The 18,850-nt window shown below is 40.3% G+C and overlaps 1 protein-coding gene and 1 long non-coding RNA gene across 5 annotated transcripts; one reads left to right on the top strand and one right to left on the bottom strand.

The window, feature by feature from the left end:
• The first annotated feature begins 4,149 nt into the window (after positions 1 to 4,149).
• LOC138138603 (uncharacterized) lies at positions 4,150 to 4,887 on the top strand. Its single transcript, XR_011162056.1, has 2 exons — positions 4,150 to 4,494; positions 4,551 to 4,887. It is a non-coding gene; the product is annotated as an uncharacterized lncRNA (long non-coding RNA).
• Positions 4,888 to 11,917: 7,030 nt separating this feature from the next.
• Positions 11,918 to 18,756, bottom strand: LOC138138060 (zinc finger protein 271-like). 4 transcript variants are annotated; one of them, XM_069057785.1, is made up of 5 exons: positions 18,202 to 18,756; positions 16,123 to 16,323; positions 15,819 to 16,046; positions 15,539 to 15,778; positions 11,918 to 15,482 (listed from the first exon to the last, which is right to left on the bottom strand). In XM_069057785.1, the coding sequence occupies exons 1-5, from the start codon at positions 18,256 to 18,258 to the stop codon at positions 13,233 to 13,235; spliced, it is 2,976 nt and encodes a 991-aa protein (XP_068913886.1). In that variant the 5' UTR covers positions 18,259 to 18,756; the 3' UTR covers positions 11,918 to 13,232. The 4 variants fall into 4 exon arrangements, with proteins under 4 accessions (XP_068913886.1, XP_068913888.1, XP_068913887.1 ...); XM_069057787.1 differs by having other exon boundaries at positions 15,539 to 15,766; XM_069057786.1 differs by having other exon boundaries at positions 15,819 to 16,043.
• Positions 18,757 to 18,850: the final 94 nt, after the last annotated feature.

The raw sequence follows: 18,850 nt of genomic DNA, 5'->3' as shown, positions 1-18,850 counted from the left end.
CAAAATATGTAATGTGACGGAATTGAAAGAGCCGCTGGAATTACGTTAAGGCGGGTTCTCATTAGTCGACTGCATTGATCGATACCGTTGAATCTATGCCATTGAAAGAAAATAGTTCAATGTGAACATCAGTTCAATGATATTGTTCAATAATATTGCGGTTCAATAAAACTGAAACGTACTTCTACTTTGGTTGATCGACGGGACTGATTCAATGATTTTGAACATTGTTTTAGGCTCATTGTTGCCTGTCAAGTCGGGTGAGCGATATAACCTAACTTTCATTCATAATTCATAAATCACAATAAATGTGAATAAGTAGATTAATTTTCCTTTGTTGTATTCAATTGGACTAATTAAACTACATATTATTATAAAATGTGTTACTGTTTTCCATTTGATGATTTGGGTACCTCAATCGAAATTGTCAAAAAAAAAATAAAATCTAGTCGCGTAAGTATTTTACTTTCGTAATTAGCAACCACACACAAGATAGGTTTCACCTTCGATTACAATTGTGTTGCTAGGACAGTAGATGAAACTTTCTAGATACGTAGTAGGAAAAAAGTTATTTACGTCTTCATACCTAAATCGAAGACGATAACTGCTGAAACTTTTAACAAAATAATCTCGGATCTTGCCATTGGAAATAACTCTGTAATAGTGACCACCGAATAGAGTTTGGTGTCAATCCGACTACGAGGGGTGGAAGAGGGTGGGGGTTGCTCGAAAAAATAATGAGGTGACATGGAAATTTGACATTACCAGTTGAAAGAGCATCTGCTTTTATGTTGGAAATGATATTTACTATTTGCGAGAATTAGAAGACGACTTATGTGGGTTAACACGGACAAGGTAGGTAGGTATCTCGGGTCAATTCAGATTGGTTTAAATTGATGTCGGGTAAGTTACTAGGCCGGGTCTTCGACTCGGCTCCATCCCAATTTTTTTGGGTTGGCCCAACCTCCCGCGGAAATTTGACTGACAACTGTTTAGTTGATACAAAATAATTACCTATTATGTGCAAAAGGTGGTAGTTACCGTTTCATACCTTTTGAGTGAAATAATAAAATGAGAATAAAAAAACACGATGAACTACGACCAAAACGACTGTCAACAGTTTTCTTTCATTACCCCACTTTTTTCTGACATTTGCAGACACTAAAAAACAAAAGTTGGCGACGTTGTAGGTTGTATTTTCGAGGTAGAATGCGGTGTTGGTGGATTTTTGATTTTGAAACAGATTATAGGGGGCTTTATTTGAAGTCATTCGCAAAGTTGCGTGTGCGCAAATCAGCAACATGCGAATGGTATTGTGAACGGTCGCTTAGCGATATGCGCAATTCCATTCGCATGTTCCTGATTTGCGCACACGCAACTTTGCGAATGACTTCAAATAAAGCCCCCCAGATTATATTAACGAACGCGACGTCATCTGCGATGCCTTTATAGCGGAACATTTTACGAAAATTTTTAGATTGATGCGGAATTACCTTGTCATACATGTCAGTTTAAATTAGAAAATGTGTCAAGAACAGGAAGTGTCCAGTGGAAAAATCTGACCGTATTTTTAGCAAATTCACGTATTTCAGGGGCCGTACATGCAAGATTATCTTGATTATCTTCCATATTCGTGTTTTGTGACAGAATTTGGATAAAACAAAAGGCGACTAGATCAAATCTTCACTTTTAATATTAAGAAATCACCAACCGCCACAAAAATCACTAAATCGACTAAAATAAACATTTTTGTTGAAAAACGGCTTAAAACGGGCAAATTACAAAATAGTACAAAAAACCCGTTTCATAAGACCTTGAGGCACTCATTCTTTAAAATAACTCGTGGCTATGCCACTCGTTTTTTGAACTTGAATTCGTGCAAGAGTGGTCTTATGAAACTTGTTTTTTAATATACTATGTATTAAGTGATTCCCAGGATGCAATGACAGGTGTAAATTAGTGATAAGATGGATAAGTCAAGTGGCGATTTTTCAAATTCGCGGTAATCACCAATCGCTATTTTTTGATAATTGTATCCGCTATCGGAATTCGGCATCATGGTTTGCAGAAACCTTGAAATACGTACTGGCTTCATTTAACGTTATTTAACAATATAGCTGCATAGTGCATCGCTATCGGTCCGTTTATCACAATAAAATATATACCTGCTATCACAGTAAAAACTTCGTTGTAACAGCCCTTTCACAATGACGTTAACGTTACGTCGATGTTAAAACGTTAATGTTAACGTTAGATCTAATTACATGTATTTTAGTATTTTTTTAAACTTATTTCCATTGGCTAATGTTAGAATGTAACGTTAAGAATCCAGAACATTTCTGGGTCTAACGTTAACGCTAACAATATCATGTAACATTAACTTTTATCATAACGCCATTGTGAACGGTCTACAGTGAAATACAGGTAATTTTGAATTTCTAGATCTAACGTTGACATTAACGTTTTAACATCGACGTAACGTTAACGCCATTGTGAATGGGCCTTAAGACTAGTGGCGAGATTACAACTACAGAGTAAATATAAATAGAAGCGTTGCATTGTCAATATTTCTGTCGCAAATTTTCCAATACCATCTGCGCGTTGTGTTTCTGACTTGGAGTGATTTCTCACATTTGTAAAAATCGCTCTTTTTGGCGATCGATGTTATTTGTTCTTATGTACCCATAACTGTTGCTATCAGCGATTTTTCAATGCCGGGAATTAACTAATCAGCTGCGATTTGAGGTGTCACTAGTACGAGTAGGTACAGATTATCGCATGATAACTCCGGTACTTCCCCGCTGTCGATTTTATCAACACCAGTGTGTCTCGAAAAAATTGCAAAATTCTGATCTCTGTGATTGGTTGGACGCCGCATTTTTGAAGCACGCATTTTACTCTAAATTTAAAAAAAACTGTGGTATGTAGATGAAAATAAAATATGAATGTGCAAGCAATAACTTTGTAATTTTTCGAACTAATTCTTGATTGCACTCTGTGCCACCAAGGTTGTTTATTCTTTATTGCTCTCAATACAAGAGCAAAAGACCAATTAGAACAATTTTATTTTTCAACATAGTCGACTGAAACATTGACATATCTTATGTAAACATGCTGAAGTGCTTCGTTGCTTTTATAAATTCTTAAACATTACTGTCACGACTGGAACGACAAATGAGACTGGAACGATAAATGACGAACCACCCTCGTAAAAGTAGCTACATATTTGTGTTCAAAACAATATACTGCTTCGTCAAGAGGATTGTTACGAAACATTATCCACATTTTTCTGTTGATCTAACAGAAACAAATGAGCAAACGAAATTTGTTAGCGTTGATTGAAGTAAATCTTGTAAGTATTCTGATGTTTTTTGCCTCCGAGAAAAAAATGCAAAAAGGTAAAATATACAAATGAAAATTGTGTTTCGATACCATTTTGTGACTATACGTTGACAGCAGCATAAAGTCAAAATGGGCGTTTCATTATGAAAGTTATAATTAATCCACGCTAGAAACAAAGTAAATGAACCGCATTTTCCATAATGAATAAACATTCTTTTGCTGCATTGCCTTGGCTCCCAATATACTCACGTTTAAGACATGCCATAACGCGAACATTGATAATTTCAAATTTCCCTGGCGCAAGGCGCAACGCAACATTTCACCAGCCTTCCGCTAATTTAATCCTTCCATCCCGCTTTTTAATACTCCGCCTGATGATGATATGATTTTACAGTAACGAGTCGAGGTGTGGAATTACTGTAATTTCGGTAATGATTAATATTTTATTTGAGCGCCATCGGCATCAATCATCTTTTGAAGGCGTCTTGACATCGACAGTATGTACTGCTTCCTCAACAAAGTGCTTTCTCTGAGGAAGTTAACTGACAACGCATCATCATTACCCTGTGATACCTTCTTTCTTCCGGTGCCTTGCTTTCTTCTATGGCCCTTATCCCTCAGTCTGGTGATGATAACACATTTTTGCAAATCACATAATTGCGACATTTCAAAAGTTATAATATTTCGAAAACTGATAATCTTTGATGAAAATCCTATTTGCGTTATTCAAATTTCAAAAGTTATACAGTGTTTAAATCTTTCCTGTCTGAGATTTCAACGGCCGCATTATTTTTATCGGTTGAAGATTTCCATCCTTTAAATTTTAACAGACTTTTGTTTTGCCAAGTGCATCATCATTTTAGGTTGTGTTGTTGAAAAACTGTACCTACTTGCGAAATGATCAATCAAACATTTTCTCCCACCACCTGCCGAGACAGGACTTACCTAGACAATTCGCCAATCATTTTGTAATCGAATTTTAACGCGCAAACATGTCCCTGACACAAGGTGATGTACTTACTTTCTGTGACCTTTTGGCTAAGCAAAGGGGAATAACAACTACCTTTAAAGGAATTGCGGCAGGTTCTGCCATCATAGCAGGCGCAGGTATCGCAGGAGGAGTTGTAGGAGGACCTATTGGAATGGCGATTGGTAAAAATTCTTATCTTATAAATATAAAGCATAAACTAAATAATAGATGTCACTAGGTGGAATCGTTGGAAGTATTTCTGCTGGATGGTTGTATTTTAAAAAGTTTAAATCATTGCGTGAAGTTATATTTAAAGATTTAACCGAAGCAGAGAGAAGAGAACTTGCCGCTGACGTGTGGGCTGTTATCAAAAACTCAAAACCGGCCATCTCTGCGGTTAGCGCCGATGTACTGTTGAAAATAGTTCTCAAAAAGCCAGACTTAGAGAACGCCGTCTTCGCCGTCATTGAAGCGTTCTTCTCCAAGAGATACATCTCTTTGTAAACATACTGATCAAAATCGACTTGTAATCAGTTGTAATAAAATGAACTAATAAAGACATAAATTAAAAACAATCTTTTACAATGAAGTGAAATTGTTCACTCCCCACGTTGTGTTTCAACAATTTGATGTTTCCATTTCCGAAACGTCAAAATCGCATCCAAAGGTGATAGACCACCCAAAAAGAACGCATCTTAAGTCGGTCGTCGTGGTTGATCTCCACATCTGGCAATAGCTGGCCATACACACACAAGTTAATCCGTGCGTTTGGAACGCCGTAAGAAATTTTCTTGAACAAACAACTCCTTCGGAAGACATGATGATCGCAGTCAAAAATACTTAAAACAAGCAAATAACAACTTAGCACGTCTTTATTGTAGTGACCGGCAGCAGTTTTTACAGTTTAATATCGCAGACATGTCTGTACCGGTTAAATTTGGCGCGTTCGTTACCCACTAACACTAACCAGCAGATAAGCCCGCACGTTTGAATCGCGGCGTTCCAAACGCAGGGATTAACCTGTGTGTGTATGGTCAACTATTGCCCTCGTCATCATCTGTTCAACCGTCGCCTATTTGGCAAGCATAGGGCCCCGGACCAGCGTTTTGTCTCGCTAGGATCGTCAGACCCGGAGTTCGAACCGTCCCTGTTCTAAACCCTCCTGAATAACAGAACCGTCTCGTGGCGAGATGGGGGCCTCAGTCAGTTCTGGGCAAGGTGGCCGTCGCCAAATAAGTGAGGAGCACTGAACAATCTTGTACATACATATAACATTTTCGTTTCTGTCTAGCGATTGGGCTGCAGTAAGGCAGTCTCGTGGGGTGGGCATCAATACCATTTTCTTGTTGCTTTCGTCGGCGCACCCTCGGCCTACGCTCTACAAAATGACGGTGTACGGCTTGGACCAGTGACGTAATTATTCATGTTTAATACTATTTAAGTGATTCCCAGGGTGCAATGACAGGTGTAAATTAGTGATAAGACGGATAAGTCAAGTGGCGATTTTTCAAATTCGCGGTAATCACCGATCGCTATTTTTTGATAATTGTTATCTGCTATCGGGATCATGGTTTGTAGAAACCTTGAACTACTTACTGGCTTCATGTAACGTTATTTGACAATATAGCTGGATAGTGCATCGCTATCGGTGCGTTTATCAGAAACAATATCACAAGACTTGCCATTTTTTCGGAAAATTTTGATTTTATTTTCCGAAAAAAAATGGGAAGTCGAGTTATATTTGTCTAGACAAATTCCCGAATGAACAATTCAAACAAACATTCGGAACAACATCACAAAACGGATTAAAGGTTAGTTTATATTCATCGTGGCACTTTTCCTGCAATAATTTACCTGTTTACAATAATATCAACTGTTTTCATAACATGAGGGAATTTGTCACAATAAAATATATACTATCACAGTAAAGACTTCGTTGTAAGACTAGTGGCGAGATTACATCGGCAGAGAAAATATAAATAGAAGCGTTGCATTATCAATATTTCTGTTGCAAATTTGCCAATACCATCTGCGTGTTGTGTTTCTCACTTGGAGTGATTTCTCACACTTATAAAAATCGCTGTTTTTGGCAATCGATGTTATTTGTTTGTATGTACCTATAACTGTTGCTATCAGCGATTTTTCAATGCCGGGGATTAACTAATCAGCAGCGATTTGAGGTGTCACTAGTACGAGTAGGTACAGATTATCGCATAACTCCGGTACTTCCCCGCTGTCGATTTTATCAACACCAGTGTGTGCAAAGCTGGAGTCAGCCGTTTAAACTTGTAAGGCAGTGCTTTTTCGTTTATTACTACTCGTTTGTGTCAGTTTTATTCTGACAGTTTCCGCTTTTTTTGCAACCAACTAACTGTATATTGTTATACGAGTTGCACAAGACAGTCTATTGTCGAACTAGAGGGTTTAGAACACGACGAACGCAGTGAGTTCGACAACATGTCTTGTGCAACGAGTGTAATATGATATTTTTTCTTTTTCGCGTGGGTTTCATAACAACCAATGAGAATTAGTGGCGCGAATGCTTCAAGATATTACCAACACAATCTATGATACTTTCTTAATATTTTAATGTTATGGTTTGGGGATTTTGTTATCTAAGGATATTTAAAAAAATGCATTCTATCAGTGGACGTAGTCTACAAAATATATTTAGGTTATGTTTTCATTTTTAATCATTGAACTAAAAATGGAAATGCAGCAACTAAATGAATTAGAGCAATTTAATTAAGTTTATAAAAAACATGCCACAAACTGAAAACAGGTAACAAATTAAACAACAACCAAAATCATCCAAAATAAACTAATCTGTTTCATTTATTATTTAACATTTGATTAACACTTATCTCTCCAAAATTTTGATTTGTGAATCACAAGAACGAACACCAATTCTTAGTTAACAATACTGGAGCAGCTTTGGCACAAATTTGTAATTTCTTCCCGTTGTTATCACTTTTTTGTTTGTTCCTCATAATAATTTCTTATGGCCCTCTTCTCTCGCACTAACAGAACCACCCTAGTTCGTTTTGAACTTTCCATTTTAACCTTTTTACAAAATACACTTAAATAATATTACAAAATATTTGACAATGTCAATTTAAACAAATGAATATGTAGTTTGAAAAATTAAAAAATTATAAATAACAACTGGGCGATATGAAAATAACTAGTGATTTAACCAACCTAACAACTGCAATTTTGATAGTCCAGATGTTTATTGAATGGACTTTAGGTGTGTAATAGTAGTTTATTTAACGAGTTCGTGTGTAAATTGGGCTCTTTATGGCCTGAGCCTGGGCCAGTTTAAAACGCGAATGAAACGAGCGTTTTAAAGGCCCATGAACGCCATAAAGAGCCCAATTTACACACGAACGAGTTGAATACAACGTTTTTTTGTTCGACGAAACCCTTAAAGGCTCCAAATCGCTTAAAATCTTTAAAATTAGCTTGACGTTTCGTTTTGACAAGTTATGACATTTATTAAAATCCATTCACACAGGAGAAAATTCTCAAATTCTGACAGCAAACAAAAAAAAAAAATTCTTCCGCGCACCGTATAAGACAATTTTTTATTTGTGCGGCGTGTCCAATGAGGGGTTGGCTAAATGTAAAAAAAAATAGTCGTTTCCAGAAAAATTATAACTAAAATCTCGATGTTTGTTGGGAGTCGTACCGATTGTTTGGGACCACTGAATTTTATGAAAAAATGGGACAAAAAAATCATAGTAGAATTTTTTGTTATTATTTAATTCAAAATTAAGTTACAAATGGCTTTCACTAACCAGGAGAAAACCGATATGATTTTGATCTACGGCGAAACCCGTAGACATTCAAAGCTAGCACGGCAAATCTACGCTGAAAGGTTTCCTCAAAGGATACTTCTCAATGCATGAGCCTTTGTAAACGTTGTGCAGCATTTTCGCGATTTCGCAAAAAAAGTTTAACTATGACCGAAAAGCCGCATTTGAAATGCAAAGTGAAACTGAAACTACTGTTTAATTTTGTGTTTTATTTTTCGTAATCTACTGCTAATCAAACAAATTCTCCCACCACCTGATCAGGATCACACATGACTTAGGTAGGATGGTTGGAACTTCGAGAGTTCTCGAACCATTTTGTGATACAATCCAATCCAATCCAATTTGATCATTCAAACATGTCCTTGCCTCATACAAAGAAAGGTAATAATTACCTTCTGTAACCTTTTTGCCCGACATAGGGGAATAGGAAGAGCTACCTACCGCTGATGGAAGTGTGAAAGGTGTCGCAATCACTGGAGCCGGAGCAATCACAGGAGGACTTCTGGGAGGACCTAGAGGATTGTTAATTTGTAAAAGGTCGTATTGTATAAAAGGAAAATAAATGTAGATGCCGCTAGGCGCAGCCATTGAAAGTGTTTTAGGTGGACCTCTCTATCTCACAGAGAACAAACCATTACATAAAGTTATAAGAGAAGATTTAACCGAAGCAGAGAGAGAGGAGCATTTGCCGCTGACGATGCCATGTGGGTTGTTGTCCAAAACACAAAACCACATCACTTAATTATCGGTGACGCCGACAATTCGACATGCTGTTGGCAACAGTTGTCCAAGATTGGCACTTGGAGAGCGCCATCTTCAACGTCATGGAAACGTTCTTCGACGAGAGAGACAATAAATACGTTAGTCCTGAATACTCCCGCGTCAATGGAAAAATATGCATTTTCAAAAAAACGTAAGGATACGTAAAGAAATGACATGGTAATTTAGACAATACGTTGTGGACGCGCCACTGTCTTGGTTTCATAATTGAAATTATAAAAGCAATAGTAAAGAAAAAGCGACCACTCGCTTTTTACACTCTTCATACACTTTTTGTATGACAAAAAAAGATCTTCTTATGGGAGGTTGGGTTTGCGTAAGTCAGTTAGTTGTAGCTCGACAAACGGTGCAGTGTAGCAGTGCATTAATAATCGTGTATTTGGAGTTAAATTGTTTAAAATCCCGAATTTTACAAACGTGGAATTAACGGATATGGTGCTCGCGTACGGTGCGGCGGGTGGTAACGCGGTCCAAGCACAAATACTCTACGGTGAAGAATACCTTCGATTTTTGAGCGATACTTTGCCTAAGTTGGTGGACGAAGTGCCCTTAGACATGTGCATGATGGCGCGCCACCACATGCTCGCCAAGTTACGCAAGGGTTGAACCAAAACCACCCTGAAAGTCCAACATTTAACCGTCAAGATCTTTGGTAGAAGAACTAACCGGACGAGTCCTGGCAGCTGGTGCCCAAATTCGGGAAGATCGTGAAGTCTCCACAAGGATCCGTGCATCACGCATCAAGGACAACAAATTCAGTATTTACTGTGAATAAGGTACGCTAAAGGTAAGAGTTTTGAATTTTGTTCGTTTTTTCCACACAATTCAGTGTCACTGTTAACTTTCATTTTCTTTTGCCCTACATTAGCGTCAACCACGGGCCGGAATGAGGTGAATTTTGAATTTTTAAATAAGCAATTTCAGTCATCGCAAATCGTCTTCAAATGTCTTGGTGGTTTACGGCTTAAAATATTTCCGTCGATTTTAATTACACCCTGTATACCAAAGTTCAGTGCTTTTATATAAAGAGCGATAAAATTAATTTGTATCTACCTAATCGAGTTATCCATGAATCCGAAATCATATGTCGTTACTTGAACTCCACGATCCAATTAACACAGCTTGAAACACAGGTTAGATCTCGACATATCAATCGCAAAAGACATACGGATTAAAATCCATGGATGACTCGATTACAAATTAATTTGATCGCTCGATATCTATCGGGCCTTCAAATAAATATATATTTAGAGTAGACGTAATTCTCATTCTGTTAACAGTGTAAAGTAATTTTTTTCGGTAACCAATTATTCTCCGGAGTTAGGCACACAGGTTACATAGTAAGCTTTTTCCTAATTTCATATTGTCATATTCCGTGGAGGAGCGAGGGGGAATAGGGAGAATGCACTACAAAAATTAAAAATATTTTCAACCAAATTTTATTTCGTTAAAATGTCAGACGTTTCTTGTGTCATTTTCTACGCTGGAAAAATGTTTGCAAACAATTGAATTTCCACAGGTTGCTCTAAATATAAATTTATTTGAAGGCCCGTTATATGTATACAGTGTTTGGAATAAATATCATGTGATGTTTTTAAAAAAAGCGCTCGGACAGGTCGATTTTATTTCGAGGAATGCCATCCTGTGATTTGCAATTTGTTTAAATAACGTCATTGATTTTTGCGCAATGACGTCATCGCCAATTTTTTTAAATGACAATCGCCACTTTTTTCTTCCCCTTTTGATAGGCCCGACTAGCTAAACGATGAATTTTAAAAAATGGTACCGAGTGATCATTTAAAAAATAAATCGAGTTTGCTTTGAAGCCTATGCTATAGTATGGGTTGCCATAGGTAACACGCCGACTCGATTTATTTTTTAATTGATCGCACCGTACCTTACATAACATTTTTTTTTGGAGAAATTAACAAATTGCACGTCACACGATGGCATTTTTCAAAATAAAATCAACCTGTTCGAGCGATTTTCTTAGAAATATCAGATAACGCTATTATGAATTTTGTTCCAAACTTTATGTTCACGCTGTATATGTATATAAATATGTACAGGATCATTGTAAATGATTGTACCATCATGACGAACCACCCTCGTAAAAGTATTTGTGTTGAAAACAATACTGCTTCGTCAAGAGGATTGTTATTAAATGTTGTCCATATTTTTCCGTTGGTCTAACATAACAAATGAACAAATTAAATGTCATATTTAGCGGTGATTTAGGTAAATCTTGTATGTATTGGTTTTAGACGTTTTTTCACCTCCGAGAAAAAAATGCTAAAACATAAAATATGCAAATTGAATTGTTTTCCCACCATTTTATTCGAATACGTTGACAGCGGCATAAAATGAAATTTTCCAACAGCAAAGTGGGCGTTTCATTATGAAAGTTTTAATTATAATTAATCTGCGCTAGAAACGAAGTAAATGAACCGCGTTTTCCATAATTAATAAACATTCTTTCGCTGCATTGTCTTGGCTTCCAATGTACTCACGTTCAAGACACATCACGCCTCAAGCCACAACGCGAACATTGATAATTTCAAATTTCCCTGGCGCAACGTAACATTTCACCAGCCTTCCGCTAATTTAATCCTTCCATCCCGCTTTTTAATACTCCGCTTGGTGCTAATTCTCAAATTTCCGCGTCTATCAATCATCATTTCGCCTCGAATCTGGAATAATTTTTCAAAAGATTAACGCGTGGTCTGGCGCGTCGACTTTATAAATACCTCGTTTTAACCGTGCCAACGTTTCCCAACCGCTGCATAAATGATAACTAATAATTCTCTGCCCACACATGGTAATTTTGGAAAATCTGTCCGTAACGGAATTGCATAAACGCGAGATATTTATTTTCTCTTCTGAAAGGATGCTTTTCGTTTTGTGTTGCGCGATACGGTCCACATCTCGCGCTTGATTTCCCACAGGTAATACGACTGGAGGGCGGATTTCGAGTCGCACGGGGGGCTCTTCGACTATCCAGTAAACGTCCAATACAACTATTTTTATTAAAAAAGAAACATACATCTTGGTTGTATTACAAAATAATCTAAAAAATATTAACTAAAGTGTATATGTATACAATAATATATAGCTTCTATAAATTTATAATAATTACTCTCAAAATTTACAACTACAAATACTTTCAAAATAGTATTATGTTACATAATAATTATGTACAAAAGCATTTGTAATTATAACCATTTCTCTACAATGTAACTAAGTCAGAACATCTAGTAACAATTAACAAATAATTGTTACATTGTCTAATAACAAATTTACATCTTTTAGCATAATTCTCCTATAGTATGTACAGTTAGCAAGCTTCAGTATAATACATGGCGCCACTCGGCGAAAAATCAGATCCGTGCACAAATCAAAAAGTGTTCAGTCCATCAGATAGCACCAAAATAAAAAATAATATCAAAAATCCAGTGGCGCACTAACTACGATTGGTCGTGATTACATGAGAATAGGCCCGCATTACACTAGTAAAAAATCAATCACTCGTTTGAATTTACCTCGTTATCACAATGTCACATGGATATATCTTATGCTAAAGCGGCCGCTTTCGATACAAAAGCGAACCGATCTCTCAAGCTGCTCTTAGTTTAAAAAATAAGTACGAATACCTCGACTGGCCTCGATTGATATAGTCGTTAGTCATGTTACAACTCTTATGTCGGCGGTTCACCTACACGGACCGTCCGAATCGCAATCTACAACTTCCGGTTACTTCCATTATTTACAACATCGATAAAACTGTTAAATCTACGTTTCTCTATTTCTGGTATAAATGTACAACGCGCGTGATATGAGTTAACAATTACGGACAAAATGATAGTTGCTCCCGCTTCGATGGATCACTGGTCGAAACAGATCACGCCTCGGGGACGTTACGCACCCGATTCGCAGAGAAAGAAAACGGCGTCGAACTATGCGGACCGCGACGAGTCCGTCAAAATAAATAGAAGCATTGTGTGCGTGGCACCGTCTTGTTGTGGTGTGTCCGACGTACGTCGGTTGCGTAACGGCCCCGACGCCGACAACTAGCGTTATCGGCGTAACTTCATTTCGCACGGAGAGGAGTTAAGCACATAACTTGGTGGTTCGCCGGTAACGCAACCTTAATTAAAATATATATTTAGAATATATCTTTCTCTGACTTATTATTATCTCTACTCGAGGAGGGAATACTGTTATTCGTAGGGTATGGCATTAATACACGAAGGAACTACCAAAACTGATCGGACAAACTTAACGACCCGGGATGAACTGTTATCACACGATGATTACTAAATTACTCAGTAACTAGCCAAAACATTACCGTTCGCTGTAGGCACGACGACAGGATGATTGCTCGGCGGATGCATGGGCAAGTGCGGCGATTGCGTAACGATGTTACTGGGGGCGGTCTGCTGCGTCTGGCTGACTTGCGGTATCTGCAGGTTGGCCCCCGAAGTCTGCGGCTGATTGTTCGTCGGCGCCGCCTGCACCTGGTTCGTTGTTATGTTCTGCTGGTCGGCGGCGGCCTGTCCGTTCTCCACCGTGTGCTTTCTCAGATGGCGCAACATGTTACCCTTTTCGACGAACGTCTTGCCGCAGTCGGGACACGCGTGCGGCCGCTCGCCGCTGTGAGACCTCCGGTGCGACACCAGGTGGCCCTTGCACATGAAATCCTTCTCGCAGAGGTCGCACCTGAAGGGCCGATCGGCCGTCGCCCCCTTGTTGTGCGACCTCTGGTGGAACAACAAGTTACCCTTGAGAGGGAACGACTTGCCGCACTCGGTGCACGCGAACGGCCGCTCCCCCGTGTGGGACCTCATGTGGTTGATGAGGTGCTCCTTGCGGGTGAAGGGCTTCGAACAGACGTTGCAACAGTGTTGCGTCTCGCCGGTGTGCTGACGCAGGTGGTTGGTCAGGTGTTCTTTTCGGGTGAAGGTTTTTTGACAGAACTCGCAGCGATGAGGGGACTCACCCGTGTGGATCCTGACGTGGTTCGTCAGGTGCTCCTTCCTGGTGAACGATTTGGAACAGAAGTGGCACCGATGAGGGGATTCCCCGGTGTGCTGTCTGACGTGGTTGTTCAAGTGCTCCTTCCGAGTGAACGACTTCGTGCAGAAAGTACACTTGTGAGGGGATTCCCCGGTGTGTTGCCTGACGTGATTGACTAAATGATCCTTCCTCGTGAAAGCTTTGGGACAGTAATTGCACCTGAACGGAGTCTCTCCGGTGTGTTGACGAACATGATTGATCAAATGCTCTTTCCTTGTGAAGGATTTCGAGCAGAAACCGCATCTGTGGGGGGACTCCCCGGTGTGCTGCCTCACGTGGTTCAACAAGTGTTCCTTCCGGGTGAATGTTTTGGAACAAAAGTCGCACCTGTGAGGGGTCTCCCCCGTGTGCCACATGATGTGATTCGTGAAGTGTTCCTTCCTGGTGAAAGACTTCCCGCAGATCTCGCACCTGAAGGGCGTGTCGTTCGTGTGGGACCTCATGTGATTGGCCAAGTGCTCCTTCCTGGTGTACTTCTTCCCGCAGATGGTACAATGGTGGGGCGTCTCGCCCGTGTGCCACATCACGTGGTTCATAAAATGTTCCTTCCTAGTGAAAGACTTCTTGCAGATCTCGCACCGATGCGGTGTCTCTCCCGTGTGTTTCCTGACGTGGTTCACCATGTGTTCCTTCCTGGTGAACGTTTTGGCACAATACTGACACCTGTACGGCGTCTCTCCCGTGTGGCACCTCGTGTGATTATCCAAGTGCTCCTTCCTGGCGAACGACTTGCCGCAAATGTTACAATTGTACGGTTTGTCGGTCGAGTGTCGCTTCATGTGCCTCTCCAGAGAGGCTGCGTTCGCGAACACGTGGAAACAAACGGCGCACGTGAACATACTACCTCCTAAATGGCACTTTCCGTGTCGCGTCAGTTCTTGCGAATTGGTGAAGGCTTTGCCGCAAACCTGACAAGTGAACGGCTTCCGTTCGGTGTGGTAACGTCTGTGGACGATTAACTGGTAACGAAACTGGAACATTTTCCCACATAGATCACAGACATGGTTCCCTGTAATGACCGCGGCGGTGTTGTCGTTCGGCAACGAACTGGTCGACGGTTCTTGTTCGTCCTTCGCAACGATCGCGATGTTGTTCGTGTTCTGTTGAATGTTCACGTTGGTGTTGGTGTTCTGCACGATGTTCTGACCCGTGGTCGCGATCTCGCCCTGAAGCTTACCGAACACTTCGTGGTACGCCAAGAGCTGATTCAAGTCGTCCACGTTGACCTTGTACATGTTCTGCACCATCTCCACGCCGAGAGTCTTGGCCAAATCTTGTTCCTGCAGATTCGTCGAGATCTTGACTATGCTGCCGTCCGCGGTCCGCACGTCCATCAAGTTACCACCTTTGTGGTCCTGCAGCCCGAACTGAGTCCCCGACAGGAGCTTGCAATTCTGCAAGTTCTTTTCGTCCTTGACGATCTGGATGTTGTCGGAGAGCTGGTTCTGGTCGGGGTTCGACTGGGCCTGACCGTTCTCCACCGAATTTTCCATCCGCACCTGCACACGATTTCTTTAGCGCAAAACCCAACACCGGACCGGACGCTTTTTCTTACCACGTTATCCAGAACCTGTTGCACCTGGAGATGTTGCAACTGCTGCACGGTCAAGGCCTGCTGATTCAGATGTTGATTGTCGTTCAACTGTATTTGGGCGTGGGCCAGTTGCGCCGCAATTATATCTTTCTGTTCCTTGCTGTCCTCGATCACCGAAACCAGATTATCTTGCACTTGGACTTGCACCATGTTCTGCTGATTGTTGTGGTTCTGCTGCTGGTGGCTCATCTGAAACTCACACTTACACCGATTCTGAAAATCCGAAAGAAAGTCGACTCACATCTCGATTCATCTGATTCTGATTGAGCGGATCGTTCTGTTGGTGGTTCGAGAGGGAGTTGTGGTTCTGGTGGTTGTTCTCCAGGTGCATGTTCCCCGTCGGTATCGACAGATTGGTGACGCCCTGCGACGTCGATATGCTGACCGGGATTTGGGAATGCTGCTGGAGGAGAAGCGGGTCGGCCGGTAGCAAGCCCGCCGCCGCGTGCTGTCCCAGCATGGCCTCCTGCTACCCAACATAACAAACAGCTACACATCAACAAAGAATCTTAAAACGAACGTGTCGAATGTGATCGACGACAGACCTGCGAGATCTTGCCCTGGTTGTCGGTGCGACCAGATCCTGGCAAGCCATAGACCGACACTTGCGGTATAGGACCTGGCAGCAAATTCGTCAAAACCCAGTACTTCGCCACGCTACTCAGGGCGACAGCGTTCAGCGCTGTCGTGTTCACGCGAAGATCTGTCGGTATGGAGGTGGTCGGCGGCGGTCTCTGACTCGTGCCCTGCAAACAAATTTTCTGTTGTATTCGTGTGGCGGGGGCGGACGGCGACATGCACTAGACTTAAAACGCACCCCGGAATTTTCCATTTTCGTTCGGAGGATCTGTTAGATTCGAAACATGCAACAAACTCACTGACGGTCAAAACTTGAAATGTCACGATCTGTGATGAGGGTCGGGCGAGTGATGGATGGTATGATAAATAAATGTAACAGGTGATTGCTCGTTTTTAGTCTTCGTTCCAATTAGTGCTCTCGGTGTTGCCAACGTGACCCATTTTTACAAAATTTTGGCTCAACCGATGCAAAAACAAAGCTCGATTCTCACTCACTACGATACGAAAACAAGGGAAATATTTTTCTTACCTAATTCAACACGCATACAAAATTATTGCGTCCGAATAAGAAATCATTCATTTGTGTATTTTTTTTTTTTTTTCATTATTGCCAACTGTTCATCAGGACAATGTCAACCGGGTTCTTTAAATTATACTAAAAATAAATCCGGTACGAATATCAGTGGGACAATAATTCATTATCTTTGTTTAGGAATCATCTGTTCTGAAGCTGTCACTGACAAATTACGAAAAACGTTCTGTCAGTCTTGTCAACACATCCTTCAGAAATGCAACAAAATAATAAACACGTTTTGCTGAAGAAGAAAATTTACACTTTTAATGAATGTTAAAGATGATAAACGCCTGTTTTAGTGAAAAATTGGCAAAAATTGTTTGCCAAAATCATCAATCGCCGTGATTCAACCTATTCCATTTTAAAATAAAATTAAATTTGCACTTTTTGATTTATGTGAATGACGTCAAGCTTAACATAAATAGTTAAAGTTATTTAAATAAACATTACCGGCAAATGCGATATGAAAATTAAACGCCACACCTGACCGCCGCTAAATAGAGTACGGAATCCTTGAAACATCTCGGTGGAAGTATTATTCAGGAGGGTTGCAAACAAACCCTATTTCTATTTAATTAGATTTCCATTACACACCTAATCTAGTATTTGATTTCACCCTTGCCGGAATCAGAGGGGTGGGAAATGAAACTGGCGGGGTAATCACATTAACGATGTAACCTGTCAGGCTCAGGATGACAATGTAGTTTTTCGACAGAAAGGATTTTGTTGTTCTATTCTTTGAATGTAGCTGAGAAAACAGAACTCCGTCGGTTCTTTGGAAGAAAATAATAACCACCCCTGCGAAGGGTGGACTATGAATGGTTTAAAAGCGGCAGAATATTTAAGTGTCTTGGCGGATTAATCAGGATTAAATTGATTGGTTTGTTAAATGATGAAAATCGAGCTTGTCGGAAATAAATGCAACATCACGATCGCAACATCCATGAAAGAACGTCAACAATTCAATGACAAGTGTGACAGGTGTTGAACTTTGACAGTAGGGTCATGGCTGCGGTGATGGTTTGAAATTGAAATTCAGGTGAAGAAGTAATGTAAAATGTGTAAAAAAAAATTGTATTGGTCGCAATAATGGGTCTATCTATAATAGTGTAGTGTTTTTCCGTTAAATATTCAAAACAACAATAAAATGAGTAACATGCTTAGTCGGTTATTGGGCAGATATGCAATGGTAAACAAAAACGAACTGGCAAGAATATTTGAAAAAGGAAACAATAAGAATCCACACCGTCGACCATAAATCATAATTACATCCAATCTAATTAAAATGAGACACAAAAAATTGCTTACAATTTGCAGTTGTCCACGATTACTAAAAAAACGTTATTTCAGTAATAATGTTATCGAGAGGCGAGAACAAGAAACGATAATAAAAACGTTACATAAAACAGCGTAATCGGTAGGCACATAAACAACACATCCTGCTGCGACATCAACATAAAACAAAGCTTACCTCGGAGGTTTCTGCCCCGTGAGCCCCCGCAAGGGCATTGGGATCATTGGTGTTCATTGTGGTGATCGAGGTACAACACCGAAATGTCACTTTCCATTCAAATATCGAAAACCGAACGCGATTTTTCAAAATATCACGTGAAAATTTTCACTGTCATTGTCTACACAAGAACGGGGGGACGCGAGAGGTAGCCATTACAAAACCGAGAAGTGATTTTCACAATTTTACGCCGAAACGCGGCGAACGAGCCGACGAGACTTATCGCAAAGTCGCCGCGACGCCTGACACATCGTTTTTATCAACTTTATCAATCACATTTCGTCCTAAATCACCAAAAATTTTCGATCAGGACAGAAACGGTCGCGGGGCGCCTCAAACAATAAACAGAGAGAATCAACATGGCCGAGACTGAATCCAAACGAATGCGTCATAACATAAACAAAGGATATTTGTCGAAATACGGTCCGAATCCACATAAATCATCCCCGAATTGGTCGGATTTCGACCCCGAAAAACATCCAGACAGGTGATGCTCCCATCTGCGCCCCCCTTTCCCTTAATTTTAATTCGCAATTTTAAATCACAAACCCCACTGTCAACAATTAAGCGCCGCCCACTGACTCGGCCGGTAAACGCGCGCGCCAACTTC

This window comes from Tenebrio molitor, chromosome 9 (assembly GCF_963966145.1).
Source record: "Tenebrio molitor chromosome 9, icTenMoli1.1, whole genome shotgun sequence".
NCBI lineage: Eukaryota > Metazoa > Arthropoda > Insecta > Coleoptera > Tenebrionidae > Tenebrio > Tenebrio molitor.
This window is presented reverse-complemented; position numbering and strand designations above follow the sequence as displayed.